The sequence below is a fragment of the Choloepus didactylus genome, chromosome 23 (assembly GCF_015220235.1).
Source record: "Choloepus didactylus isolate mChoDid1 chromosome 23, mChoDid1.pri, whole genome shotgun sequence".
Lineage (NCBI taxonomy): Eukaryota > Metazoa > Chordata > Mammalia > Pilosa > Megalonychidae > Choloepus > Choloepus didactylus.
Window position 1 is genome coordinate 3,666,596 of NC_051329.1, and position 27,727 is coordinate 3,694,322.

Here is a 27,727-nt window from a genome sequence, read left to right on the forward strand (position 1 = left end):
TGAGTCAAGCCATTTATTGAAGTCTGAGTTCTGTTTCTTCGTAGATGTGTGACCTTGGTCAGACTCTTGAGGAGTTCTCTTTTTCATTGGTGTAGTCAGGATACTAACATACGCCCTAGAGCATCACAAGGAGTCTCAAAAAAAAAAAAACAAAAAACAGGTGAATGTAAGATATTCTTCTTAGACCACTCATAATTCAACAGATGTTCATTCATTGTTCATTCATTCATTTAGTTAATTCCACAGATATTTATTATTGGCACCTGCTGCTCTAGATTATTCTGGGGGGTATAGTGGTGGCCAAAAAACCAGAAAAACAAAACAAACAAACAAAAAAACCCACAAAAGAACCAAGCCCTCTCAGGTGTCAGACTTGTGGGTGAAGACCATTAACCAAACAGTTTCACAAAATAACTAACTATAAATTATAAGGAATGGTGTGAAAAAAGTATAGGCAGCTCTAAAGACATATGAACCCGAAAATCTATTCTGGTCTGGGAGGATCCAGAAAGGGCATTTAGCTGAGAACTGCAAAATCATTAGCATTCAAGGATGGGGTGGGGAAATTCCAGGTCTGGCATTGAATTATTCTCTCATTAAACTTTTTATTAAAACTATTGCCTGCTGAGTGCGGGTACTGTGGAAGGCATCAATTCGTGTGTCAGGCACTTAAAATAGTAAAAAATAAGATAATACATGCTACTTCAAGCCTTATTGGCACGATTACTTATCCAGACTACCTGTGGGCAAGCCCATTTCTTCCGGCAATCCTGGTCTTAGCTGGGGGTGAGGATGGAGAAAATAAAAGGAAATGATCTTTCTCAACACTGAATCACTTCAGCTGCGGGTCCCAGTTTCTGCAGCCACGCTGGGGGTCATTTTTCCCGGACGCGCTCACACTACACTTTCCCACGTGCCGGGTAGGGTCCGAGGAATAAAATGGTGAGATATGGTGAGGAATAAAACACCTAAGAACCCTGCTTCCACGGAGGTTATACTCGTGGGGAACGCCTTTCTGAGGGCAGAGACTAAAGAAGGGAATAAAGAGGAAAAAACGTAATGAGTGCGATGGAGTAAGTAAGACAGGTAACGTGAGGGCTGAAGCGCAGCGCTGGGGCCGAGGCAGCCCGGGTGCCGGCGGGGGACGGGGGCAGAGTCCCGCCCAGGCTCGAGCTGGGGGCCAGGGGTCCTCGCCCGGCGCCTCGGCTCCCCAGGGGGCACCTGCAAGGTCATCTCTGGCGGCCACGCCCGGGGGCGGGTGGGGCCTCCGGTGCGGGAGCCCGCGGATGCCGGGCAGGTCTCGCGGCGCGCTGGCCGGCCCCACAACGAAGCATCGGCCCCCAAACGCCGACAGGGCGGAGGCTGAGAAGGCGCCTCCTAGGCATATTCAGAGTTCATAGCCACTGCTTCACCCGCTTCCGGGGCGGGACCGGAAGCGTCTCGGCGGGCTGAGCATCGGCGAGGGACTCGGAGGGGACTCTGGTGGCGAGCGGGGCAGGACCGGAAGCCGCCCGGGAGGCTGAGTGACAGCGAGCCCGCCCAATGGGGGCGCAGCGGGGCGGGCCAGGCGCCCGGCAGCGGATCTCGCGCGGCGAGTGGGGCGGAACCGGAAGCCGCCCGCAGCCCGCGGGGGAAGCGGGCACTCAGGGCGGCGGCGGTGGTCGGGCCATGGAGAGCCTCGAGGGCTCGCGCGGCGAACGGGCGCCGCTGCTGGGCGCGAGCGGGCGCGGCGCCCAGCGGGCGGCGTCGGCGTTCGCGGGCCGGCGCGCGGCGTGCGCGGCCGTGCTGCTGGCGGAGCTGCTGGAGCGCGCCGCCTTCTACGGCGTCACCGCCAACCTGGTGCTGTTCCTGAACGGGGCGCCGTTCGGCTGGGAGGGCGCGCAGGCCAGCCAGGCGCTGCTGCTCTTCATGGGCGTCAGCTACCTCGTGTCGCCCTTCGGCGGCTGGCTGGCAGATGCGCTGCTCGGCAAGGCGCGCGCCATCCTGCTCAGCCTGGCGCTCTACCTGCTGGGCATGCTCGCCTTCCCCGGGCTGGCCGCGCCCGCCGCGCGCGCCGCGCTCTGCGGGCCCCTGCGCCCCGCGCTCGTGCTCAACTGCTCGGCGCCCGCGGCCAACGCCAGCGCCGCCTGCCCGCCCGCCCCCCGCTACTGCGCGCCCGCCACCTTCGCCGCGCTCGTGCTCGTGGGCCTGGGCGTGGGCACCGTCAAGGCCAACATCACGCCCTTCGGCGCCGACCAGGTGAGCCGGCGCGCGCCCCTGCCCGCCGGGTCCCCTCCCCGCGCCCCCTGCTCTCCGCGGGGTTGCACTGTGGTAGGGAGAGAAAGCCCTCGAATTCGTACGCACACGAGCACTAGAAGGGCGGGCGGTGGGACCGATGGGGAGGCGGCGGTAAGTTGCTGGAGGTCCTCCCCTGTAGGGTCCGTTTGCCTTCCCTCACAGGGGTGGGCAAGTCCGGGAGCAGAAAGGGTGCCCCTGGTACTGCTGGAGATTAGCTTAAAGTAAGTGGGGAGAGAGGCGTGGTAAGCAGCGGGGGGCGCGTACAGCCTCCTTACGAATTGGAGTTGTGTTTTGAGTACCCTAAGAAGCCTTTCTAGGGCTTCAGGCGGGGAGTACTATCTGATTTGGGTTTCTAAAAGATCCAAGTTGGGTGTGAGGCTAAAGAGTGGGATCCCCGGCTGGTGGGCCGAATCTTGTCTACTTCCTGGTTTTGTAGAACCCGGGAACAAGAATGGTTCTTAACATTTTTAAGTAGTTGAAAACGGTCAAAGGATGAGTACTTCGTGAAAAGTGAACGTTATCTGAATTTCAGGTTTCAATGTCTGTAAATGGAGTACTGGGACACAGCCCCACTCATTTGTTTATTGTTGTCTGTGCTGGGGCTGTTCTCGTGATTCAGTGTCAGCACTGAGTAGTTGTGACAGAGACCAAATGTCTTGCAAAACCTGAAGTATTCACTGCTGTCCCTTTACGGAAAAAGTTGGCTGGCATCCGGCATAGAGTAGGATTAAGGGAAGTGAAGGCAGCAGGAGTGCCAGCTGGGGGTCTGACCCTGCCAGATGGGAGGCTGTGGGGGACCGAGGGCAAGGCATGGAGGTGGAGTGGCCAGGATGCTGGTGGATGGCTGTGACCAATAGCTAGAAGGCTCTTAGGTGTGTGCACCAAAAAGCTGTGTGGTGGCCCGGCCCTGCTCAGTGCGTTATCACTCCGCCATTGTGCTGATGTTGCGTCCATTTAGAAATGCAGTCACTGAGGCTGGAGAGGGTCAATAATTTGTCCAAAGCTGCCAGCCAGTAAGTGACTGAGCCAATATTCAAAGGCCTGCCCTTTGAATCTGAGCTCTCACTAGCCTGTGTGAGACTTTCCAAGCTGGTCTTAGGGGAAAGGCCTTCTAGAGTCACCGTAGCCTGACTGTGATATGCTCCACTGTTTTCTGTGCTCGGGCTTTCCCTGCTTGATCTTGTCTGAAACTCACCCGAACCTTCTCTCTGTTGTATAGATGGAGGAACAGGTGCAAGAAGTGAGACAGTTTTCTTGTCCTTTATGTAGGAGTGGTCAAGCTAGAATTTTATTCACCACACCTGATATCTTAACCTGTGCATTAACCACTGCACCAGGAATGGTGGATTTGTGTGCTCTCCAGACCCAGGCTTGCCCCTAGCCTCTGGGTGCCCTGGGCTCTGGCACCTGTCTCCATCTTTTGAAAACTCCCTGTGATGGGGGTAGTGTGGCAGGAGGGGTGTTTTAGGCTGCTCAGTGAACCGAGTGTCCTCCCCACAGTGTCTTATTTAAGCCTTGCCACAGTTTAAACGTGGCTACTGTAATTATCTGTTGCAGGAAATGGAGGCTTCAAGACTGGCTGCTCAGGGCCACTGGTAAGGGAGTGGGGAGATGGTCTTGGACTGGGGCAGTCTGCCTCGCGGTCAGTGAGGCTTTCCAGTAGGTGGCCCGTATCAGGCTGTTGGCAACTGCGTAAAGAATGAGTGGGCGGCCCTGTAGAGGTGATCTTCTAGAGCGACTCTGACAGGAGCTGCACCCTTCTGATGTGCAGTTAAATGTGCGTATTAAAAAGAATTGTGTTCCGGTCTTGTCACCTTTCACAATATTATGGGGGAAGATGAACTACTCTAGATTAAAAGACACTAAAAGTACTTGATGACCAAATTCAACATGTGGTCCATGATTTGCTCCCAGATTGAGACAAAATAAAATCATAAAAGACATTTTGGGGGCAGCTGGGATATTTTGACTAAGGCCACAAATGAGACAATAGTATCTTACTGTCAAATTCCCTTAGGGTGCCAACGGTGTTGGGATCCTGTGAAAGAAAGCGCTTTGTTTTTAGGAGAGACCTGATGGAGTCTGGGGGTGAAATGGGATGATGTTGCAACTTATCTCTAAATGGCTTTGTTGCAAAAAGTATTTTACATGTAAAGGAAAAGAGAGCTAAAGATGTAAGTGATGGGTATATAAGTGTTCATTTTGGTATTCTTTCAACTTTTTTATAGGTTTGAAATTTTCCAAAATAAAAAGTTAGGGGGATGCCCATCACTTGATGATGGGGTAAACAGAATGTGGTATAACCACACAGTGGAACCTACTCCGCCTTAAAAGGGAATGGCAAGCTGACACAGGCTGCAGCATGGAGGAACCTGGAAAGCATTATGCTAAGTGGAAGAGCCAGACAAGGACAAATACCGTATGATTCTGTTCATGTGAAATATCCAGAATAGGCAAATCCATCGAAACTGAAGGTAGATTAGTGGTTGCCAGGGGACAGGGAAAGGGGAAGTGACTGCTAAATTGGGGAGGCTTCATGCTGGGGTGATGAGAATGTGGGATTGGATGGTGGCCATGTGGACTGTGAATTAATATTTCAGTGAAAAAGCACGTATTGGGAATTGAGGTGCCTGGTGCTGACTTGTCTGTGTCCCCCAGCGGCTTCCAGCTCCCTGAAGGGAGGTGTCACCCAGCCTGGTCCCGAGTGGAGCGCTCTCAGTCTCGCCCGGAATAGGCCTGGCCTGTCGTGCTTTGTCCTTCCTGTAGTTGGGACTCCTTTGGAGGAAGTCTGTATTTTTAAGATACTTGGTGTGCTGCCTTATCGCTGGCCTCCCTGTCTGCAGGAGATATTCCAGTTCCCGGGGGGAATGGATCAGGCCGCAGCTCGGAGAAGGAGGCCGGGTTGGCTCTGGGAAGAAGGACCTGTGTAGCCAAGGGGTGGCAAGTGAATCGTGTCAGCCCACAGGTTTCCCCCCAGGGCTTTAACCTGTTTAAAGGTCAAGATTTTTCTTCCTGTTTTGTGGATTGACAATACAGAACAAGTGACCTGAAAGAAGAAAAACTTCATTTTCAGATAGAGCAAGTGATGCGCTTTTTGGAGAGGTAGCAAATAGTAACACGTGTACATTTTAAGGCAGTTTCCAAGTCAACCAGCTGCTTAATTCTCTCCCTGCGATTCTGTACTTTTAGCTTTCCTCCAGACTGAATCCATGGTGTCTTTTGACCAGTCACGGGAAAGGCTTGGTGACCCTCTGAGAAGCGGCTGTGCCGGGGATGCTGTCACGTGACTGTCATGTGACTGGAGCGGAAGGGCCGCGGCTGGGTCAGGCGAGGGGCGGGGCCTGCGTGAGCTGCGGCTCCCAGAGCCAGCTTCCCGTCGGGTACCAAAAAGCGGCTCGTTTGTGATGACTTTAGTTTATGAAGTAATTTCTGTGGGTTACCATTGGAAGTTTAAATACAATGCCAAGTTTACACAGGGAATGAGGTGGAGTGGAATTTTAAGGTTAGGATTTTGTTAGACTGATTGTTAATTTTTTCATGCCTCGTTTGAAGATCTTCCTGAGAATGCTTTGGCAAATGTTCACAGAGCTAATGTAGCATTCTAGTTCCTGTGTATATATGCTGTCTGCATTGATTTTAGTACTTGCTGGCCTTTTTACTCTTAAACTTGTCAAATAATTTTTTTAAACATTTTTAGTTATGTTTTTTCTTTCACCATTTCCTCCCAGCTCACAATTTCTCTTACCTTGATCTGTCTCCAGGATGCCAGAATATTGGAGCCTTCTGTTTAGTAAGCTTTAGATGCACTGTTTCCCCGTGAGGAGCTCTCTGTGTCTATAAGAAGGAATTCTACAGACCATTTATTTAATAATTGTGCCTGCCTTGGCCTCGATTTGGTTCTGACGTGGATAGCAAACAAATCTAAGCTCCTTTGGAGGATTATTTAAAACTTGAGTTTTTAGTTGGAGGCGGTGATTACTGTATAGTTACTTTAAGTGTAATTACTTGTCAACACATTAGTGGCCATGCTCTATTATTTTGGCTTAAAAAAAAAGTTTTGAGGAGTGAACAGTTTTGACTATACATTTTACACCTCCACTTGAATCTTTAAAAATAGAACTTAAAATAAATCAAGTAAAATGACCACTAAAAAGCAGCTTACTCTCGATCATAATCGGTCGTCTTGGTTCCTGTTGACAACTTTTTATTACTCAATAGAGGAGATTGCTTTGTGAATCAGAAACCAGATCTGTTTCTTAAACAGAAAATATCTGACCTTTTCATAACCTGTAACTTGAGGAGGACATAACGGAAGTTCTTAAACAGCAAGATTAGACAGTCTTTGTATGAGATCCAGGATCAGTCTCTAGCTCTAGTAAGTTTGTGTTTAAAAAAAAAAAAAATGAAGAAACGAGACTCGGAAGCCTCTGGGAGGTGTGGAGCTCATTCTCGTAGCGTTCACTTGGATGCAGAAGTCCAGCCGGGAAGAGGGGTCTTGCCGTGGGCCCATCCCAAGATGAGCCAGGCCCAGCATCGGCGCACTGCAGCAGCCCAGAAAATGCATGCCCTGGCTAGGTGCTTGTTCTTGTTCTGTTAAGGAAGTCCGTGATTTTTGAGCCTTTCAGGAAGTCCTGCCCTTGTCAGCATGTCTGATTCCATTGATAACTTTCCTAATCTAAAGCAGCATGTGGCTTTAGCTTCAGTCTGTAACTTCGTCTCCGCCGCAGGCTGCTCCTGTGTCTGCTGCTTCGGAGACAGAGGGGTCCTCCCCTCTTCAACATATATTGGCTGCCCTACCTCTCCTGGGCCTGGACATGTTTGCTGGGTGCCTCCTGGCCTCTGTGTGGAGCTCAATAGGGAGCAGACCTGTCCAGCATGGTTCTGTAACTTACCCGTGAAGAGATGTGGCCTAGAAAGCTCGGCTGGAATGCACATTCCTGGGCCCTGAGAGTGATTGTCTGGCATGGGATGAAATCTGTAATTTTAAACAGCATTCAAGGTGATTCCAAGCCACATGGCTCATAGATGATACTTTGAGGAACTTTAAGATTTATTTAGTTCAGCATAATTAAGAGAAACACTATCTAAAATTAGTAGTAATTAAAAGTTCTGGATACTTCTGAATGTATTTTGATACATTTCTTAAAGGCTGTGATGATGACAGTTATGTTAGTCTGTTCATTTTTTTCGTGTCATCTTCATCCTCCCTTCCCTGTTATTGTAGGTTAAAGATCGAGGCCCAGAAGCCACCAGGAGGTTTTTTAACTGGTTTTACTGGAGCATCAACCTGGGAGCGATCATTTCGTTAGGAGGCATCGCCTACATTCAGCAGAACGTGAGCTTCGTTGCCGGCTATGTCATCCCCACCGTCTGCATCGGCGTCTCCTTTGTGGTCTTCCTCTGCGGCCAGAGCTGCTTCATCACGAAGCCCCCTGATGGCAGCGCCTTCACCGATGTGGCCAAGATACTGGCCTACTCCTGCTGTCCACAGAGGCGAGTGGGCGAGCGCTGGGGCAGTGGGTAAGGCCTCCATTCTCAGCTCGGCCTAAGTTGGTGTGTCTTATTGGTCACTGTGATTAAAGTGCCAGCTTACGGCAGTGGGGATCTGCCGTGTGCAGGGCCTGGGACCCGCGGCTCTCCTGCTGGTCTCACAGCTGTTGCAGGAGCCAGGCACAGTCATCCCACCCCCGCGCTGAAGACAGGACAGTGACCCCTCCGTTCCCGGGAAATAGTGAGGGTTGGTCACCCTGTATGCAGTTGTAGTTTAACAAGTCCTGAATTTAACCCAAGAACACAACTTAAATTTTTTTTGTTATTCATTGAAGCATAACTTACATGTAGTAAAACATGTATCTTTCTAGTGCACAGTTCAATGAATTTTGGCAAACTTACTCAGTGGTTTAACTGCCACTGCATCACTCCAGAAAATTCCTGGTCCTCCTTTGTAGGGAATCGCCTCGGGGAGTGCTGTGATCCCTGAGCTGAGCTAGAGCCTGCGCTTAGCCCCGGGAGCCGGCCCCATGTCCCCTTCCCCTGGCCTCTCTGTTTACCTGGAAGCCATAAAGAGTAATTCTCCTTCCATGCGGTGCCATTTGAAGCCGTATCAAAATAGCTCTTGACTCCTGCATCTTTGCTCGTGTCCCAGCAGCTCTGGTATCTTCAGCTTCTCCTTGGGTGGAATCTGACAGGTTTCCTAATCATCCTGGTTGTGCACTGGATATTCCAGCAGATCCTTGTGGCAATTTTAACTCGTGATTCAGAAATACAGATGGGAGCACCACACCCTCAGCACCTAGCACTCATCTCTTGCCAGGGCCTTATTTTGATTGATTTTTATGCTGTAGATTAAATGCCCATTAGCAGCAAAACACAACCTTTTGAAGGAACAACTCCTGAGGTTTCAGTGCCCCTGACGGAGGCGCTCATGGACATTCCTGTAAGAGAACAAGATTGCTTTGTGGTCTTTTTAATGCATCAGTGACATGGTGGAGAGGCTTTGGAGTTAGGTTTACTTAGAAAACTGATTTACTTTTAGTTTGTTCTTGGAAGTCTTCTTGGACACAAAATAAAAATAAGTAAGTAGAAGTGCTAGCTTGCTGGCAGTTGATGAATGTAGTCTTCAGACCCTGCTCTTAGCTGCAGCTCTGTGACCTTTGGTGGACTGCCTGACCTCCGTAAGCCTCAGGCTCCTTTTTCTACTGCCAGGATGGGCCACATCCCCTGGGTATTCAGGAGGCCCGAGGAAGATGACGTAGGTGCAGGTGCGTGTGAAGAGCCGCAATGGGGAGGCCGAGAGTCCTGGAGGCTTAGGAAGGACACAGGCCAGCACTTCCGCATTGGTGGCCTAACCCCAGCTCCTTCTGCTCTAGGTTGATGGTGTTCTGCAGATGATTTAATGCTGGGAACTCAGTGTATTTGTCCGTTCTCTGAAATGGAAATAGTCCTCACCCTTTTCAGAGTTACATACCTTTTTTGAGTTAAGGGTTGGTGGGAGCTCTTGGACCCGCTGCCCTGAAGCAGCCAGTGCCTGTGCTGCTGTACGCTCTGCAGGCAGAGCCAGGCGGGGCAGGGTCCGTCAGCTCCCGGGGGCCAGCGGGTTCTCCCCTGTGTCCTAAGGCCACAAATGGCCGGGGTTCATGTCGGACCCTTGCATGTGACAAAATAATCCACTAACACACGTGAACCAGGTGAAGCTTTACAGGCACATTGACTCCGTGGCTTTTGAAACGCTTCAATGATATACAACAAAAGTATTAGAGCCAGTAACCTGTGATTCTCCGTGTGAAAATGGGTTTGGTTTTACACGTTTGGATGTTTTTAAGGGAAACACATGTTTAGCACAGTGTAGTAAATCACTGATAGTCTCTGTATTAGGTATGTAAGGATGATGACTTTCCTTTTTGGCAGTAAAAAAGAAATAACTGAGAAGTTATGAATGTATTCAAATGAAAATGCAAATTCTATCTTTGTAATTTAGTGTTTCACTTTTGAATGTGTTTTTTTTTTTTCCCTGATTATTTGTCCCCACTATACTGCGCTACTTGAAGACAGGAACTGTAACTTTTGTTATTTACTCCCATATTCCCAGCAGCCAGTAAGAATCATGCTGGCGTTGTAGTTAGTGCAGAATAAATATTTGTAGAATTGAATTTATTTTTTTCTGACCAAAATTTCATTGAAGTAGTAACAGATAGTTTTCATGGCTTGGGTCCCTCTTCTTCCCTCTCTGAAAGCCAGATTAAAAATCTCAGCTTTACGAGATAAAAATAACTTAAATCAGTCGTAACTTAGGTGAATGGCACAGGAGTTGATAAGCTAGAAAGCAGATACTGCCGTTTGTATCTGAGCCCCAGAATTGGAAGATGTCTTAAATTGGGTATCTCCTAGTATTTCTGGCTTTAGAGCCTAGTATGTAATTAAACATTTTTTTTCCTATTTCTGTTTTACTCCTAAGAAGCATAGCGCATTCTCCTTCCCTGGGGCATTTTGGAGCAACCTGGTCAGGGCCCCTCATTTTATAAATAGTAACACAGACCCGGCTCAAGCAGGCAAAGCTTGCTTGGGTCATGACTGTCACTGATGGGGCACCGAGGCAGCCGTGGGGGCTGCACAGGGGACCGAGGGCACCGTGGGGTGATGCGTTACACTTGGGTGCCAGGGCAGGGCTGTGTTCCTCTGAGGTCAGGGGCTCCAGCTCCCAGCCGGGCCTGCCCAGCTTCGCTTCCATGGGCACACTCTTTACCTCCCGGTGTCCTCGCTCCTTGTCTTTGAACGGGGCTCCTGAAATGTGGTAGAGGAGGGCGGGGTGCACTGTTACCTGTCCCAGGTGACACCATCTCGTTGCCCCTTCCTCTCTCCGCACTTCGTAGTCTTAAGAGTCGAGGACTTGCCCTGCTGGAACAGAACCCTTCTCATAGTTATACTTTTAAATGAACTGACACGCTTTTAACAGCATAGGTGTTGTTTGTCAGGTCTTGACATTTGCTAAGTCAGCTAGTTAGAAATCCAAACAACTCAGTGGAAATGCTTTTTCCAAATATTGATCAGTGGTGTGGCTGACGTTGATGCCTCCAGCTGTAGACAGGCTGCAGGTTTCCCCAGGCTGGGTTGAGAGTGGCCGGTTGAGCCTGGCACTGTGCCGTGCCACCAGGCTCCTGCCATTACTGGAGCTGCTGCTGCACTTGGGCTGGAGAGTCCCTCGGTAATGGTTTTAGTGCATTCTGTGATGTTTAGAAATGACTTAAGTGGCTAAATTTGGTTGTACAATTAGCAAGTAATAGAATGTGTTAAAGCCAGTTCAGTTCAGTGAGCTGCTGTCCTACCTTCGTACTTAATTTGTAACCAGATAATTGATTGCTGGGTTTGGAAGAAAACTAATTCCTTCATTTTATTTCCCAAAGTGAAGGCATTGGAGTCTTTCAGCAATCTTCTAAACAAAGTCTGTTTGATTCATGTAAGATGTCTCGTGGAGGGCCATTTACAGAAGAGAAAGTGGAAGATGTGAAAGCCCTTGTCAAGATTATCCCTGTGTTCTTGGCTTTGATTCCTTACTGGACAGTGTATTTTCAAGTGAGTGTTGGTAAATAGGTTTAATTTCCTTTATCTCCCTACGAAATTCTGCCCTAGTATTTGTTTTGGGCACCACTGAAGTCCATAGGATTCTGCTGATTTTTGTTTCCCTTAAGAGTCTCTAAGATCTTGGAATTTTTGTTTTTAGTGATGGACTCATTTTGACTACTTTAAATATTTTGAAAACCTTTCACAAAAAAGAAGCTGAGAGTGGGTATGCTTCTAGTTTTCCAGGCTCCTCCCTTAGTTTAATTTCTTACTTGAAGAACTGGCAGTTCTTTTTCAAAGTTGATCCCCAGTTGACCAAGTAATTAACTTGTCTGTGTTCAAACTTGAGCCTTCGTCTGTTTCTGGGAGTCGTTGTCTTATCACAGAGCTCCTTGAGGGGAGGGGAGTGATATGCGGAAGCTATCTGAGCACCGGAGTTGGCTGTCATGTAATCATGATGCTTTTTATACCCAGATGCAGACAACATATGTTTTACAGAGTCTTCACTTGAGGATTCCAGAAATTTCAAGTATTACAACCACTCCTCACACGGTAAGATCAATTGAAGTTGTCTGAAAATTGTCAGTTGGGGTTTATGAAATGAATGGATTCCTTCTACCAATTGTAGATGCTTTGTAAAATTAGCAGTTAGCATGAACTAAAAGTGCTGTTATTGAAATTGAATTTTTACTCTTTTTAGAGAATGTTTTCTATTAACCACATCATAGTTACTAACGTTGACTAACGTCAATTAACCATTAATATTTTTACCTGATTCTTTTTTCCTTCCTTAAAGCACAGAAAAACAAATATAAACCTGTTTAGAAATAAAAATATTTTCCTGGTTTCGGTATTTTGAAACAGAATTTTTTTCTAGGCGGTCGTTATACCATTCTTTAGATGAATCATCTGTGTTTAGACATGAAGTAAGTGGCTGCGCATCTTATAGAAAAGTAAACACGTTTCTCCTCCGGCATCTCTTTGCATCCCAGTTCCCGGCAGCCTGGCTGACCATGTTTGATGCGGTGCTGATCCTCCTGCTGATTCCTCTGAAGGATAAACTGGTTGATCCCATTTTGAGGAGAAACGGCTTGCTCCCATCGTCCTTGAAAAGAATCGCAGTTGGAATGTTCTTTGTGATGTGCTCAGCCTTTGCTGCAGGTCGGAAGCCATTTCTGTCTCATGTCTGATAAAAACTGATTTCTGCAGTTATGGGTATTTTGGAACCTTGTGATTGATGCCTGGTTGTGTTACGTGTCGCACTTTAAGAGAGAATGGTACGTCAATTATTTTAAACCTGACTTTTGTTCATTTACTCATTTTTCATTATATACAGTTTACATTTCTTTTGCGAAGACTTTCCTTCTAGAACTAAATGCATTGAAGAGTGCACTGCTCTCTAGATGCACTGCAGAGGGACTTGAGTTGAACCAGAGGAGGCTTGTGCTCTGCTGGTGTGGATTTTAGACGTCTACTGATTGCTGAGTAGATCAGTTTTATAAATTAAAGGCATTACATACTTTTCAAAGTTGAAAATTCTACCCTACTTCCTCATGTTGGGTCCGTTAGTAAGCTGCAGGATACCACTGCACCTGTTGGATTTTTATGTAAAATGTGATATGCATTTTCCTGGGAAAAAAGATTTTATCAGATTGTTTGGAGTCCTTGACCTTCCCCCAATGAAGAGGTGACAGACTAATTCCTAAGGGCTCCAGTGCCGCTGAGGGGGTTTTCCTCAAGGGGCTGCATTGTGCTTGCAGGGATTTCGTTGCTCATTGTTTGTTGATAAAGCTGCAGCATTGCTGATGGTCTCCATTTGTGTTGAGTTCTCCTTCATTAGTATTTGAAAATCATTGAACCATAAAATAGCTAAGTTGGACACTAAGAAAAGAAAAGCTCATTGTCCTGAATCAACTGTGTCATCTACAGTTATGAGGAATTTAATGTTAAGTACTGCTGAAATGGAATTTAATATTTTCAAACAGTGCTTCCCCGCAGTCTTCATCTGCTACTGCCAGAGTGGACTTATTGATATAGAACTTTAATAAATTTAAAGAAGTTAGTCCCTCGGCTTTGGAAATCTGTATTCTAGAGGCTGAGACACTTTAGGAGACTATTACGTTTCTCTTGATCAAATAGCTCATTAAAGTGAAGTCGTATCTGAATTAAGTTTTTACGGTATGCTTTCTTTATGGTTCAGCTTCTTTTCCAATACTCGGGCACATGGGGAAATGAGAGCAAGCAAACGAGGCAAATCACAGCAGGACTGTCAGGGAGGGCCCAGGGAAGCAGAATTGGGAAGTGGTGCTGCCGTGACTTGGCGTCTCTGCCTTCCCTGTCGGAGGGGCCCGTGAGGGCCAGGAGGCTGAGGTTTGGCTTCGCAGCTCTTCCGGGCGTGGGGGCTCCTCTCCGTGCACCGTGGCCACGCGGGCTGCTGGGGGCGGGAGCCCTTGTTCCCAAGGCCTTTCTGGTAGGTTCTTGATTTGGGCTCTGCAGTTTCACCAATGGCTCATGGCTTCAGTGGGCGGCCCCGGGGCCAGGTGGCCTCCCCGTGGGTTCTGGAGGTGTCTGGTGGGTGACAGCTGCCGGACAGGGGCTGCAGAGAACCCCTGGGCGTCGGCTGTACCCATGGAGTGAAATCAGCTGTCTCTGCGGGGTTGTCTGCTGTGTTCATGACGGCCGGCTCGGGTGGGAAAGTGGTGACGCTACAGCCTTGGAGTTTTGGCGTCTGAATCAGTTACTTGGAAGTAGAAAGCACACAATCTATGTTCTTAAAAAGGCTTTCCTTGTGACGGGACCAAATATTGGGAAGGAGCTTAACTGTCATTAGTTTAGACACATTTGCTGTATTGTAATTTGACTTAACTACAACTTGGTGAGTTAACGTGGGCTTGCCTGTGCTTCCTGCATTTTCCTTCCCAGCCCTGGTGCGCATTTAACTGGAACATTAGTAGGCTTTGTTAGAGACCAAACCAGGACAGCAAACCAGAGTTGGAATGGAAAAGAAACTTTGTTCTGCTTTGTAACTTATTGCACTCCTAATAATCAGCCTGCCTCGTACCTCACTATATTCACCGTCCATAGGCCCATGGCTTCCGGACCTGCAGGTGCCTCCCTGCCCTGCAGGTAATGGTTCCTTCTCTGAAGCTCCCCAGATGCCAGCGGCATGGCCCAGGCTTTCTGCAGGTCTGCTTAAGAAAACAAGAATATGTTAATGTCTTAGATTTCATTTTCCCCTGAAAAACTGTATTTTCAAATTACTGGAATGATGAATGTTCGCTGGGGAAAAGGAAACTTGAGAAACATAAAGACGAAAATAAACATGAAGTCTGATTCTCCCAGGCTGCCCGCTGCTGCCGTGTTGGCTCGTGTCCTGGTCTTCGCTGGCCTGTTCACACGCTCACACACACCTTTTGTTTTTCACAAAAATGAGGTCCTGTTGCACACACTGATTTGAGCCTGGTTAAGAAACATTAAATGTAAGAAAACCATGAAAGAATAGTGAAAGCCACGCACACGGTAATCAGGAGAACGGTGCAGGGCAGGGGGCCGCGGCCCTCCCCCTGCACACGCCCAGGCGCGAACACCCTCTGCCCCACCCAGGGGCCCACTCGTGCTGCGTGGGCGTGAGCCGGAGGCGGCCCGGGTGCCGGTGGATGTGCTCGCGCCGCTCCTCAGGACCCGCTTAGAAAGGCAAGACTCGCGTGTCGGAATCGCCTCCTGTCCGGCACTCGTCTGCTGCCCTCTGTTGATCGGGTTTAAGCATCGTTTTCACCGTCACAGCCACCAGGGCAGTGAGATTGCGTACGTTCTGAAATTCCTAGACGGGTAATCACTGCGTCCTTCTAAGCCTTCCATGTGTACCTTTTCCTGCCTTGAACTTTTGTTGTTTGACAGCATTGCCTGGAATTTCTAGAAAGCCGCTAAGTTTCAGGGGCAATGGATATCCTCGTCTCATTGGACTTGAGTGGGAGCACCTTTAGCCATTCACAGTTAAGTGCTCATTGCCTGTTGTTTAAAATGGTTATCCCTGATGTTAAATGTTAACTGTATTTCACATTTACTGAGTCTTTTTGGCAGGGATAAATGCTGAATTTTTCTCAGATACCTTTTTTTTTGGGTATCCAAAAAGAATACATTTTTTTTTTAATGTTGGCTATTCATGCTTTTTATTTGTATTACTTTCCTAATATTTGTTCTTGCATTTCTAGAATAAATTCTATGTGTTCAAAGATGGCTAAATTTGACAAACTGGTAGATCTGCTATTTTATTTGGTGCTCCTGCATCTGCACCCATCGTTGAGGTTGGTCTGTGATTGGATTAGTCAGGTTTTTGGTGTTGAGGAAATACGACTTCAAAAGAGAAGTTGGTAAAAACTTTCCATCTTTTCTGTGTAGCTGGGGAATTTTTTAATAGGATGAGAATTAGCTACCTGTTGCCACAAAGTTTCCGAGTCCTTGCTTACAAAACATGTGAGCCCATTACCCCTTAGTTTGATAAGGTTTTCATCTTCCAGATTCTTTGCATTGTTTTTTCTTGAATCACTTAAGCTTTTTTTTTTTTAATGTTTTAAGTATGTTTGCTTCTTCATTTCTAGGTTGATGTTTTCATATATTCTCTTTTTGTTAGACTTATCAAAATAGTATGTATTCTATAACTATTTCTCTTTATCAGTTTAACTGTTTTCCATATTTTCTAATTAGAAATAAAATCTGAAATAAATTAAGATATTAATTTCTTTCTGTTACCTTGGGTTTGTTTTGTGACTTTTTCTCTCATTTTTTGAGTTAAATTCTTTCTTTCTTTTTTTTTTTAATTACTCTTTCCTGTTGGATAATGAAAAATATTTAATGCTCTGAATTTGCCTGTTATTACTGCTTTGGCCAAGTCTCTTATGCTTTGATTTGTCATGATGTTTTCTTGGTTCTTCCCTAAGAATGTTGAAACTGTGGTTTCAGTTTCCTTTGTGAACCAAGAGTAACTTGAGACTTGTTTCATTTCATAGGATTGTTATTTTCATGTGTACCTTTGCTAATGCTGTCCCGCTTTACTGTAGATCTGGGAGAGATTATGGCTTTTTAACTCCTGTGTTTCGGGACCTAGGCTTTGGTTACGGCCTCATATCAATTTCTAAAAACGTTTCTAGGGCGCTGAATACAATGGTTTTTCTGTAGTAAGGAAACCAGCTGCCTGAATCAGATGCTCCATGGAAGAGCCCTGGCCTGGGAGGAACGCTCAGCAGGAAAGGCGGTCCCGCCTGGAGCGGGGACACCCACGTTCCCAAAATGCCTCGGCCAGCCTGGAGCCTGGGCCTTTGCCTCACCAGCCAGCGGGGGCCAGTTTGCTACCTGAGCTCCAAATCTTTATGCCTTATTTCCACCTGCTTGTTCTGGCAAGTTCGGTCCAGTGCGGCTTCTGACTGTTTCTGCTGGTTGCCCCACACGTCTGCTTTCTCTGGGTGCGATTGCCCTGTTGGTGCGGAGGGAGCCTGCGTCTGCTGACCCCTGGGGCTCCTTTTCCCCGACCTTTGTTGTTCTGGCTGTGTGATGAAGAGGCAGTGCCTGTGAAGCGGTGAGCAGAGCGCCGCCCCTTCCCCGAGAGCCTCTTTGCTTCTGGGGGACCCCCATGGCTCCTGCCCCTTGGCTGCCCGCTCTTCGGATTGTTTTGCTTCAGTCGGTGTCTCAGCCACACCGTTCAGGCCCGTGTTGTGTTGTTTTTTGGGCTGCCATGAGAATAAGTCTTTCAGCTGAAGAGTTTGGTCCACTCATTATAAGCACTACTTGCTTGGTTGTGCTCATGTCTTCTTTTATGCTTGTTTTTTTTTAAAGCTTCTTTGTTATTTCACCATCATTAAACCTGGTTGTTGGCTTCCCTTCAGAGTCGTGTCCAGTACGGGTTGAGTGGGCTGTTCTTGCAGACCTGAGCTTCTCCCCAGAGGTGGCTGGACCGTGGTCACCCTCAAGATGCCCGGCCAGGCCTGGCGCTGCCCCTGCCCCTCCCAGGGCAGCTGGGAGTGGACACTCCGACCTCTCTGGGAGGAGGCCGTGGGCTGCGATCGAAAGGCAGGTGGGCTGCCCGGGAGGCCCCCTTCCCTGGGACCCCTGCAGACTCTCCTCTTTGCTTGGGGGTTCCGGGTGGGAGAGCATTTGAGAGGCAGGCTCCAGGCCTTGTCTTTTCATTGCCCATTCACCTGGGCCTGGGCCTTTCTCATATGTACAGTTTAAAGCAATATTTTAATAGAAACGTTCTGCTGCCCTCTTACCCATGTGCTTGTCTTTCATACTCATGCTGTAAATAGATGTAGTTTTATATATTTCTCACATGAAACATTAGGGTCCTTCATTTCATTTGCAATAAGAAAGCTTCAAAAACAGAACGTGGTGGCTTTTTTACCCAGCAGTTTGGTCCTGCAGGTGGTGGCTGTAAGGTTTTCTTTGGTTTGTGCATTCTTGTGTCATGCAGGTGAGCGGCTTCTGCTCCTGCTCGTGCCCCAGCCTTTCTGTCGGCCTTGATCGAGGCTGTTTACGTGACCCCTGCAGCTTCAGGTGCCCCGAGAGCAGGGGTGGCTGGGGACAGGGGTCCGTTTCCTCGGCTCTGTCGGAAAGGGGGGCTGCCCTCTGCCAGGAGTGCCCCACTGCCCCTGTCATCCTCGTTTGTGGTGGCAATAAGGAAAAAGTCAGCAACGAGCTCAGCGCTGTCCCTGTGATGGGAAAGCAGATCAGAATGTCTTACCTACTGATAACGCATTATTATTCTTTTCATAAGATTAGTCAGCTCTCTTGCTAGTCCCCCTTTTAAATGAAACTAAAGGAGTGTGGGTGAACAAACTGGATGTCTGATGAGCACCTCTTTTTTTTTTTTGATTCAGTTTTATTGAGATATATTCACATATTATACTGTAATCCATGGTGTACAATCACTTTTCCACAGCACCATAATATAGTTGTGCATTCATCACCAGAATCAACTTTTGAATATTTTTCTTACTCAAAAAAAAAAAGTAAAAAAGACACCCAAAATATTCCATCCCACCCTGTTTTTCATTTAGTTCTTGTTCCTATTTTTCTACTCTTTGTCCATACACTGGACAGTTGGAGTGTGAGCCATGAGGTTTTCACAATCACACAGTCACACTTGTGTAAGCTACATTGTTATACAATTGTCTTCAAGAATCAAGGCTACTGGGTTGCACTTCGACAATTTCAGGTATTTCCTTCTAGCTATTTCAATACACTAAAAACTGACAAGAGATTTCTATATAATACACAAGAATAACCTCCAGAATGACTTCTTGACTCTATTTGAGATCTCTCAGCCACTGAAACTTTATTTTCTTTAATTTGGCATCCTCCTTTTGGTCAAGAAGATGTTCTCAATCCCACAGAGCTAGGGCCAAGCTCATCCCTGAGAGTAATGTCCTGCATTGCCAGGGAGATTTACACCCCTGGGAGTCAGGTCCCATGTAGGGGGGAGGGCAGTGAGTTCACCTGCTTAGCTAGAGAGAGAGGCCACATCTGAGCAACACAGAGCACCCAGGGGGAGACTCTTAGGCACATTTGTAAGTAGGCTCAGCCTCTCCTTTGCAGTAACAAGCTTCACAGAGCAAGCCCCAAGATCGAGGGTTCGGTATACCAAAATGTCAGTTGAGGAGCACCTCTTTTATATAAGACACTCTAAAAAGCCCAAAGGAAAGAGATGAAAAAAATTTACTTCTTTGTAACCTACTTTGGAAGCTACAAGTCAAAGGACTCCTTAGATGTGGGATTCTGGGGGAAGCTGTACGATTGGGCCTTGCACTTCCATGCATTTTTTTCAGAATAAGCAAGAAACATCTTCGTAGTAAACATCCAGCTTTTTAGTTTAATTGCGAATGTTAAGTAAATACTAAACAGACCTGTTTTTTCAATGACTTTAGGAATTTTGGAAAGCAAAAGACTGGACCTCGTTAAGGAGAAAACCATCAACCAGACCATCGGGAATGTCCTGTATTACGCTGCTGACCTGCCGATTTGGTGGCAGATTCCGCAGTATGTGCTCATCGGGGTCAGCGAGATATTTGCAAGTATAGCAGGTGAGCTTTCTTCAGTGTCAGCGGGGCAGAGTCTAGTTGTGAGACGATAAAGCCGTGATGTCTCCTTGCACTGTTCAATCACACAGTGACGAAAACAGCATAGTCCTTTTGCGTTCTCTTAGCAGGTCGTTGTGGCTGTGGATATGCAGCAGTAGGTAGATAGGAACGTAGTGGCTGAGGTTCTCCTTCTGAAAATCTGCCAGCTTTCTGCAGGTGCTGAGGAGAGAGAAGAAGGACCACCCTCTTGGGCGGCCCCTTCAGGGTCGGGCACATCCTGCCAAGGCCCTTTGCTTGTAGCGGCGGTGCCTGAGCCCGAGCCTGTCCATGCAGCTCATGCGCTTAGCGTGTTCAGCTAGAGGGTCACTTAAGGAGTCAAATCTCTCTCCCTGTTAGGGAGAGTCTGCGGTGGGGTCCGGACGGGGTATTCAGGGCAGCTCTGCCTCTGGGTGCTGGGAGCAGGGTCAAGAGAAAACCTGTGACACTCAGCAGCTGGGGGGGGGGGGTGGCCTGCTTTCCACTCCTCCCTGCCTCCCTGAGAGTGTGTCCAGACGCGGCTGGTGAGTTCGTGGAGGGGCAGCACAGCAGGAGAGTCTGTCATTTCGAGTACCCTGCCAGCCCTCACATCTGTGTTATTGGATAAAGCTGAATTTATAGATGTAAATGCTGAAATGGTTTTAAAAATACTGCCTGTATAACAACTCGTAAGCAGATGCCCCATTTTTGGGTGAGTATGTACCTTGTAAGCCCCCATGACTTGAGAATATAGGAAAATTTTGCTCCTTTAACTTTTTTTGTAAGTAACAGAAAATTCTAGGATCCAGTTTTAGACACTGTTGTAGTGAGTAGGAGAGCTGGGCCCAGTTCCTGAGCCTTGACTCCTTCAGCCAGGCAGGGAGCTCCCCCAGCGGGAGGGGCGGCCGGGCTCCCCTTGTCTGAAGCGGCCCCTTCCCGCCGCAGGTCTGGAGTTCGCCTACTCGGCCGCCCCCAGGTCCATGCAGAGTGCCATCATGGGCCTGTTCTTCTTCTTCTCGGGGGTCGGCTCCTTCGTGGGCTCGGGGCTCCTGGCCCTGGTGTCCGTCAGAGCCATCGGGTGGATGAGCAGCCACACGGACTTCGGTAAGCGCCATGCGGGCTACCGGGCGGGGGCTGCTCCCTGGTGGGCGCGTCTCTGGGGCCATCTCCTTCAGCAGCTGCGTGGGGACCCCGAGTCCTGCTTGTCCCCGCAGCTGCCGACCTCCACCCCGGGGCCGCCCTGCGCTGACGCCCGTTGGCTTGGAGAGCCCCCAGCGGTCAGGTGTCTCTGCCTCCTCCGCGCCCTGCGCTGTTGAAAGGGCAGTGAGACGCGTCATAAACTCCCTTCTTTAACTTGACTTTCTGCTTTTAAAAAAAAATTTCTCGATGGTATTTTTTAATTTCTTGATATTAAAAAAACCTATAGATAATAAGTTAATATATAAGATAATATAGATAATAAGGCTTCAAAAAAAATAAAAATAAAGGAAATACTTGTAATGACCCTGAATGGATTTTAACAACCAGGACCAGTAGGTGCTATCTTGGGTGTGGAGTAGAACCACTCACAGAAGATTGGGGTTTTGCTGCCTCCAGAATTATGGTGGCTTCTAAATGGATCCAGGAGAGGAGGGGTTTTTAAATTTTACCTTGTGTAAAGAAACAGCTCTTTCCCTGGTCCAGTGGTACTCAGCCACTCTGAGGTTATGAGTCTCCTTGAAAGCCTGATGAGACTCAAGGGAGTTTTTCTGGAAATTGTGGTTGGGTTCAGGTCCCTGTGCTGACGGATGCGTTTAGGCCGCTGTGTCCTTGTGGAGCGTCCGGAATCCCATGCCCCACCCTCGCCCCACTGTCTGCTGCCCTGTGGCAGGCTCAGCGCTGTCCTTCTGACAAGCATGCAGAGGCCGGGGCTCCCGTTGCGACTGTGGCCTCCCCTGGGATGAGGCCTGTCGCCCAGGCACCCTGAGGATGCATCCAGGCTCCAGGCCCGTGCGCCGGGCCGTGCAGGGACAGGCCTGCCAGGGAGAGCCAGACTGTGGAGCCTCAGGGGTTCTAGTTCTGGATGTTTGTTTTAGTTTTAAATGCATCGTAAAGAGCTGCTTGGTTTTTGTCATTCACATTTTTTCCATTAATTTAACTCCCCCCTTGCTAATTTAATATCTCAAACTTGACTTATCCTCCGCAATTTGTTGCTGACAGGTTATTTTTAATCTCTGATATTTATCCATTTAGCGCTTGTGTGCCGTGCTGACCTGGATTCTGTTTGTTGGTATTTCCCTGGTGTGGTCTGTCACTGCCCAGAGCACTTGTCATTCCTTACACCTGTGGGAGAGTCATGTCTGCAGTGGGAAGACCCAGATCCCCGCTTCACTTGGGGGGTTGCTGGCAGAGGTGGCTGGGGCTGACATTGGGGGTCTGCCTCAGGGCAGGAGTGGGGCTGGGCGACCCCCCACTCCACAGAAGCTCTTGCCTTTCCTGGGGGGAGCAGCAGGACCTCGGGTTTTGGTGCACGTCCCGGCCGGGCAGGCTTTTGCTGGGCCCCTCCTCACCCGTCCTGCTGCCTCCGTGTGACCTGCTGCCAGTGGAGCGGCTGATGGGGGCTCCCTCAGCGTGTCCGTGACTGGCACGTGGAGGAGCTCTTCCGTCGGTTATGGGATTGGTTAGAAGGGAGAGTCCCAGATTTTTATTTCCTCCTCTCTTCCTCTGCTGTCCTTCCAGCCAGCTCACTCATTTTTATTTTTACGTTAGTGTAACCTTGATTCTGTGAGGTGCACTCGCCTGAGCATTCAGCCTGATGTGTTTTTAACCCAGATTGACAACCAGAACTTTCCCATCTTAGTAATCAAGATAAACAGCGTCTGGTCTCTGTTACCACTATTTGTTTTGCCCGATCTTGAGCCAGGAATGTGCTCTGTCTCGTGTGTTTGTGGCAGCCGTCCTTGGTGCCCATTCATTTTTATTTGAGGAGTATTCTGTTGTGTCAACATGGTGGCACTTGATGCATTCGTCAGTTGATGGACATTCGTGTGATTTCCAGGTCGGGGCTGTTAGGAGTAAAGCTGCTGCAGACCTTCTTGTGCTGGTGCTGCAGAGGGAAATGTGCAGCCAGTTCTTTGGGGCCCGAGCGTGTGTCTTATCAGACGTAAACTCCAGTGTTCACTATCTGCACGTGCAGTTATCCTTGTGGCAGGAAAGAGGCCAGGAGAGCACAGCACGGCTGCCTTCTGAGATGGACACGCTTCTGAACAGCCTGCACAGTCCCAAACCAAGACCGGTCCTGAGTGGAAGGGAGCACATTTCTGCCTGGGGGCTCACGTGGCATCTCCATGCCTCAGTAGGCAGACACGGTGCACGCATCACGTGGCGTGCCAGCCTGAACTGGGGGCTTCTAATGGCTCTTTAAGCGGGAGATTGAGATTTCAATTCTGCACACAGAGGGAATTGTCAAGGTAGAATCACCTGCTGGGACCTGTCAAGGTGGGGTGCAGGCCTCTGTCCACCAAGTGCAATAAGTGCTAGACCATGCCTTCCAAATATTTGTTGAATAAATAGAGCCTTAGTCTGGTAGAAATTGAAACAATTAGCAGATCTCTTCCCAAATCAGTGAAGCTAGGAAATGACAATGTTCTGCAGTGTGTATGGTGGAGAACTCTTTAGCACTGTGTGAGTGCTTATTATACAAACACGTTTATTATGTTTATGTTTGTTAAATATGTTCATTGAATATTGTTAAATAGTTATCAGTGAGTATGTTCAGGCAGAAAAGGGGAATGTCAGAATAACCCAATTTTAAAAAGTCCTGCAGAAAAAAGGAAGTCTCACTTTTCAAAATGAATGAATTAGAGAATTGCTTTTGGAGTCAGTCAGAAAGCCTGGCAGCTTTCATTTGAAAACATGAGCTTCCCCTCGTGGCTGTGCTGCCCGGGCCCACCTGCAGCCTCCTCTCTTTAGACACGTGGGCTAAGTTCCTTGTCGTTCGGTGTCTGGGGGGAGCACTGCGAGTCTGTAGGCTTGAGGGCCTGGCATGCAGGTGTGGTCACGGGCCTCCGTCTTTCTAGGGGACACATGGCCACAGGGCTCTGGCAGTTCCTTTGTTTCTATTTTTTTGAAAATCATCTTTTTTGTTTAATGCAGTTTTATTGAGATATATTCACATAACAGATAATCCTCCCAAGTGTACAAGCAGTGGTTATGGTACCACCATATAGCTGTGCATTCATCACCACAATTTTTGAACATTTCCGTTACTCCAAAAAAAAAAAAAAGAATAAAAATAAAAGAAGACCCAAAACATCCCATACCCTTTATCCACTCTTATTATTCATTTTTTTTTGTCTTGGTTTTGTTACTCATCTGTCCATACACTATATAAAGGAAGCAGGAGCCACAAGGTTTTCACAATCACACGATCACACCATGTAAGCTGCATAGTTATACTATCGTCTTCAAGAATCAAGGATACTGTGTTGCAGTTCAGCAGTTTCAGGTATTTCCTTCTAGTTATTCTAGTACTCTAAAAACTAAAAAGGGATATCTATATAATGCATAAGAATAACCTCCAGATTGACCTCCCAACTCCATTTGAAGTCTCTCAACTACTGAAACTTTATTTTTTTTCATTTTGCTTCCCCCTTTTGGTCCAAGAAGATATTCTCATTTCCACGATGCCAGGTCCAGGCTCATCCCCGGGAGTCATGTCCCACGTTGCCAGGGAGATTTACACCCCTGGGAGTCATGTCCTACTTAGAGGGGAGGGCAGTGAGTTCACCTGCCATGTGGGCTTGGGGGGGGGGGTCATCTGAGCAACAAAGAGGTTCTCTGGGGGTGACTCTTAGGGACAATTGTAAGTAGGCTTAGCTGCTCCTTTGCAGTAAGACGCTTCACCAGGGCAAGCCCCAAGATCAGGGCTTGGCTTTCTAAATTGGTGGTCCTCGAAGCTTGAGAGAGTATCAGTGGTTCCCCAGGTGGGGAAGTTTAATAGTTCTGCATTTTCCCCAGTCCTTCAAGGGGGCTTTGCAAATACATTTTTGTTCTCTGTCTGGCGGCTCTTGGTGCTGGGCTGTCGGGGGCTAGAGGAGGCGCCCGCAGGAAGTGCCCTGCGTGGTCGGGGCGGTCACTCGGGTATGTCCGGTGCCCGGGGTTTAGGTGAGGAGGGTGTGTCAGTTCGTGAACCCGGGCATGTCCCGGCCTGGGACAGGGTGTTCAAGGTCAGAGAGCTGTGGTCAACCCAGGACTCAAAACTGGGCATGGTCTCAGGCTGGAGACATCCTGCAGCCAGGTTGTTAAGAACCTGCATTTCAGGCTTTGATACGGTGATGTTAAGGGGCTATTTTTTTATCTTCATGTCCTTCCTCAAAAACATCAGCTCCAATGGGTGTGATGTAACTGTGGGAACTCCCCTAGGTTAATTGAGGGGAAAATAGCCTGCTTTAAAATGTTTTTTATAACAGATAAACAGGAAGTTGCTTGCTAAGTTTCTCTTGCTGCCAGTTCCCGTGTGTGGCATGCGTGGTGTGCTGCCCTTATGGAGCGAGGTGGGCGGATGTCTTAAACCCTCCTGGGGCCCCCGAGACTTCCCTGAGGATTGGGGGGCTGTGATGGGATGAGGGCCTCTTTTTCTCTCATGGGTGTGGCGGGAAGTTCGTCCCTTTACCCGTGGAGGAGTGGGGGCTGTTTCAGAGCGTTAGTGATAGCCCATTAGGTGATGCTGACCTCGGGGTGGCTTCTGAAAGGGTTTTGAAAACAGAATCCTTGCATATTTTGAGTTATAGAAATAGGATTACTTTCTTTTTTTATGGGAGCATTTAAAAGTCAGCTGACTTTAGCAGGCACCAACTTAAACAATAAAATCTGTTGAAATGGCTCTGTACATGCAGCTCACACACCTCTTGTCTTTCGTTTGCTCTAGGTAATATTAATGGCTGCTACCTGAACTATTACTTTTTTCTTCTGGCTGCTATTCAAGGAGCTACTCTCCTGCTCTTCCTTATTGTTTCTGTGAAATATGACCATCAGCGATTGAGAGCAAACGGCATGCCTGCTGGCGGGAGGACCTGACGTTTTAAGCCGGCCAACGGCTGCGTGGACTGCGCCAGCGGTGAATTAGTGGCCGGAGTGCACTGAGGAGAGGCAAGGTTTTTAAGTCGCCGTGAAATGTTTGGCTTTCTTAAAACTTGCATGTTACCTGAATTAGTTCTTTTTCTACGCAAATAAACTAGGTAAGTGCCTTACTGCTGCTTCTCCCTGCTGCACCGTGCCCTTCCCAGGAGGGCAGTCCGGGTCGAGGGCATTGTCTCTCATCCTTAAAAAGCCCCTCTGCCACTCCTTGTCTGTGTTTCCTTTTTAAGAGAAAATCCACAGGTGGAGGTCACAGAGTTGTGGGATTCTGCACACATATTGGCTGGCATACCAGTTTTTAAAAGAAATATTTCATTCCCACAAACCATATGTTCGCTCTCTTTTTTAATTGATAAACATCTCCCCAGGCTGAGGAACGAGAGTCTTCTTAGAGGTAAAAATCTGGCAGATGCTGTAACAATTACCGGTGAAGGTTGCATTTAGGTTTCCTTTAGAAGCCACAGATCTTGCCACTACCAGGTGTTTTGGTACAGGTGGGAGTGAATATGTTATTTGCTGCTTCAGAAAAATAATTATTTTTTAAACTATTGACATTAACTTTTTTTAAAGTAAGAGCATGCATTGAGAACCATTTAGACCTCGTGCCCTGTCTCGAGCTACAAAACAACTTAGAGGGTGTTTTAAACCTTACCTAGTGGGTCCTTAAAGCGTCATTTTATTCTTGTTCTGTTGAGACTTAGGACGGATGGGGGGGCGGGTTGTAAGGAAAATGCTATTTTGCATACAAGTAGCTGGTGTCATTAAAAACAATTGGAAGTGTTAAATGTGAATTTGAACTCTGTGACTAGTCATCAACTTTTGTATTGTTATTGTACATGTCTCTAGAGCGTCCAGTTTTTTGAAATAAACTGCTCTGTATTTGTTGATGTATTTTGGTGTAACTTGATTATTATGGAAACACCTCAGTCTGAGCCCTGTGACCTGGGCTCTCCGTGGCTTGTCCACACGGCACTGTTTACTTGGGACTTCCGTGGGTGCCATAAGGTGCCGAATCCGGACTCGATGGAAAATTGTGAGACACTTCCTGCTTCTGACCACAGCACTCATTTTCCAAGTAGTGACTCCGAAGGCCACTCTTTATTATAGTTTTACATTTGGAGAAAGCAAAACAGACATCCACTCACTGTGTGTGTGTGTCTGTGTGTGTGTGTTTGCAAAGTCTAGAAAAACCACGGAGTCTTCTTGTCTGGCAGAGCTAAGGCAGCCTGAAGACACTGATGCTGTCACTGGTTTTCAGAGGGCCGAGGACAAGAACGTGGTTAACAAGAAACAAGAGTGAGAAGCAGCTCTGGGAAGCACACTGTCCTCCACTGGTAGGATGCCTGTCTTCAGGATGTGTTGCATATTAACATCCACGAAGCCATGTTGTTGAGAACTAGGTTTTCTCCGTAGAAGTTAGCCAGGAGAGGAGGAAAGCAGGTGCCGAGAGCCCGCGGCCCCTCCTTGGCCTTGGGTGGCAGGGGCCCTGCCCGCTGAGTCCATCCGCTTGCCTGAACTCGCCCTTCCCGCCAGTCCAGACTCTCTCCAGAAAGTTGGTTAAAGGCCTGACAGGCTTTACTCGTCCATTGAATTTAGATAGTTGATGATCGGGCTCACTCTCTGTACCAAAGAGTTGTTGAATAAATAAATAGAAAAAGCCAATATGCACTTGTGACTTTTTTTTTTTTTTTTTGTAATGTGTCCTGAAAATTTGCTGTCTCCTGCCCTTAATCTAACGGGTTTTTATTGGTCTCGTAAAGCAAGTGTTAGTGCGTGCCATTTGCAGATTCTCCTACCTGCTCTCTCTTCATTGAAGTTGGATAGGACAGAACTCTTCTCCTTGGTGGTGTGAGTGTATTTAAAGAAAACATTTCTAATGAGACTAAGCTGCTCCACGGGAGCTTCTGTTCAAAATAAGAACCCATCAAGTCTTCCCTCAGGGCTATTAGTGGAAGGCCACAAGCCGTATTTTCAGCTTTTAGCTTGCTGAAGGGTTCCACTTAGGCGGGGCCTTGGCAGCATCTTTCCACTTTAATATCCAGAGTGAACTGGGGAAGCATAACCTGCGTGTCCCATTACGAAGCTTCACAACAGCGAGTCGTTTCAGAAGAACATTGGGCCCCTACAGTACCCTGATGACTTCTAAATTCTAGGTAATAAAAGAATAGATGATCGTCAGTATTTCCAAATTG

At 47.9% G+C, this 27,727-nt stretch overlaps 1 protein-coding gene across 2 annotated transcripts; it reads left to right on the forward strand.

Annotated features, from left to right (window-relative positions):
* Window positions 1–1,620: 1,620 nt before the first annotated feature.
* On the forward strand, window positions 1,621–26,420 carry SLC15A4 (solute carrier family 15 member 4). 2 transcript variants are annotated; one of them, XM_037817015.1, is made up of 8 exons: window positions 1,621–2,238; window positions 7,502–7,797; window positions 11,178–11,346; window positions 11,809–11,886; window positions 12,327–12,495; window positions 19,251–19,406; window positions 20,364–20,522; window positions 25,327–26,420. In XM_037817015.1, exons 1-8 carry the CDS (start codon window positions 1,669–1,671, stop codon window positions 25,473–25,475), a joined length of 1,746 nt encoding a protein of 581 aa, XP_037672943.1. In that variant the 5' UTR covers window positions 1,621–1,668; the 3' UTR covers window positions 25,476–26,420. The 2 variants fall into 2 exon arrangements, with proteins under 2 accessions (XP_037672943.1, XP_037672945.1); XM_037817017.1 differs by having other exon boundaries at window positions 7,502–7,770.
* The last annotated feature ends 1,307 nt before the right edge of the window (window positions 26,421–27,727 follow it).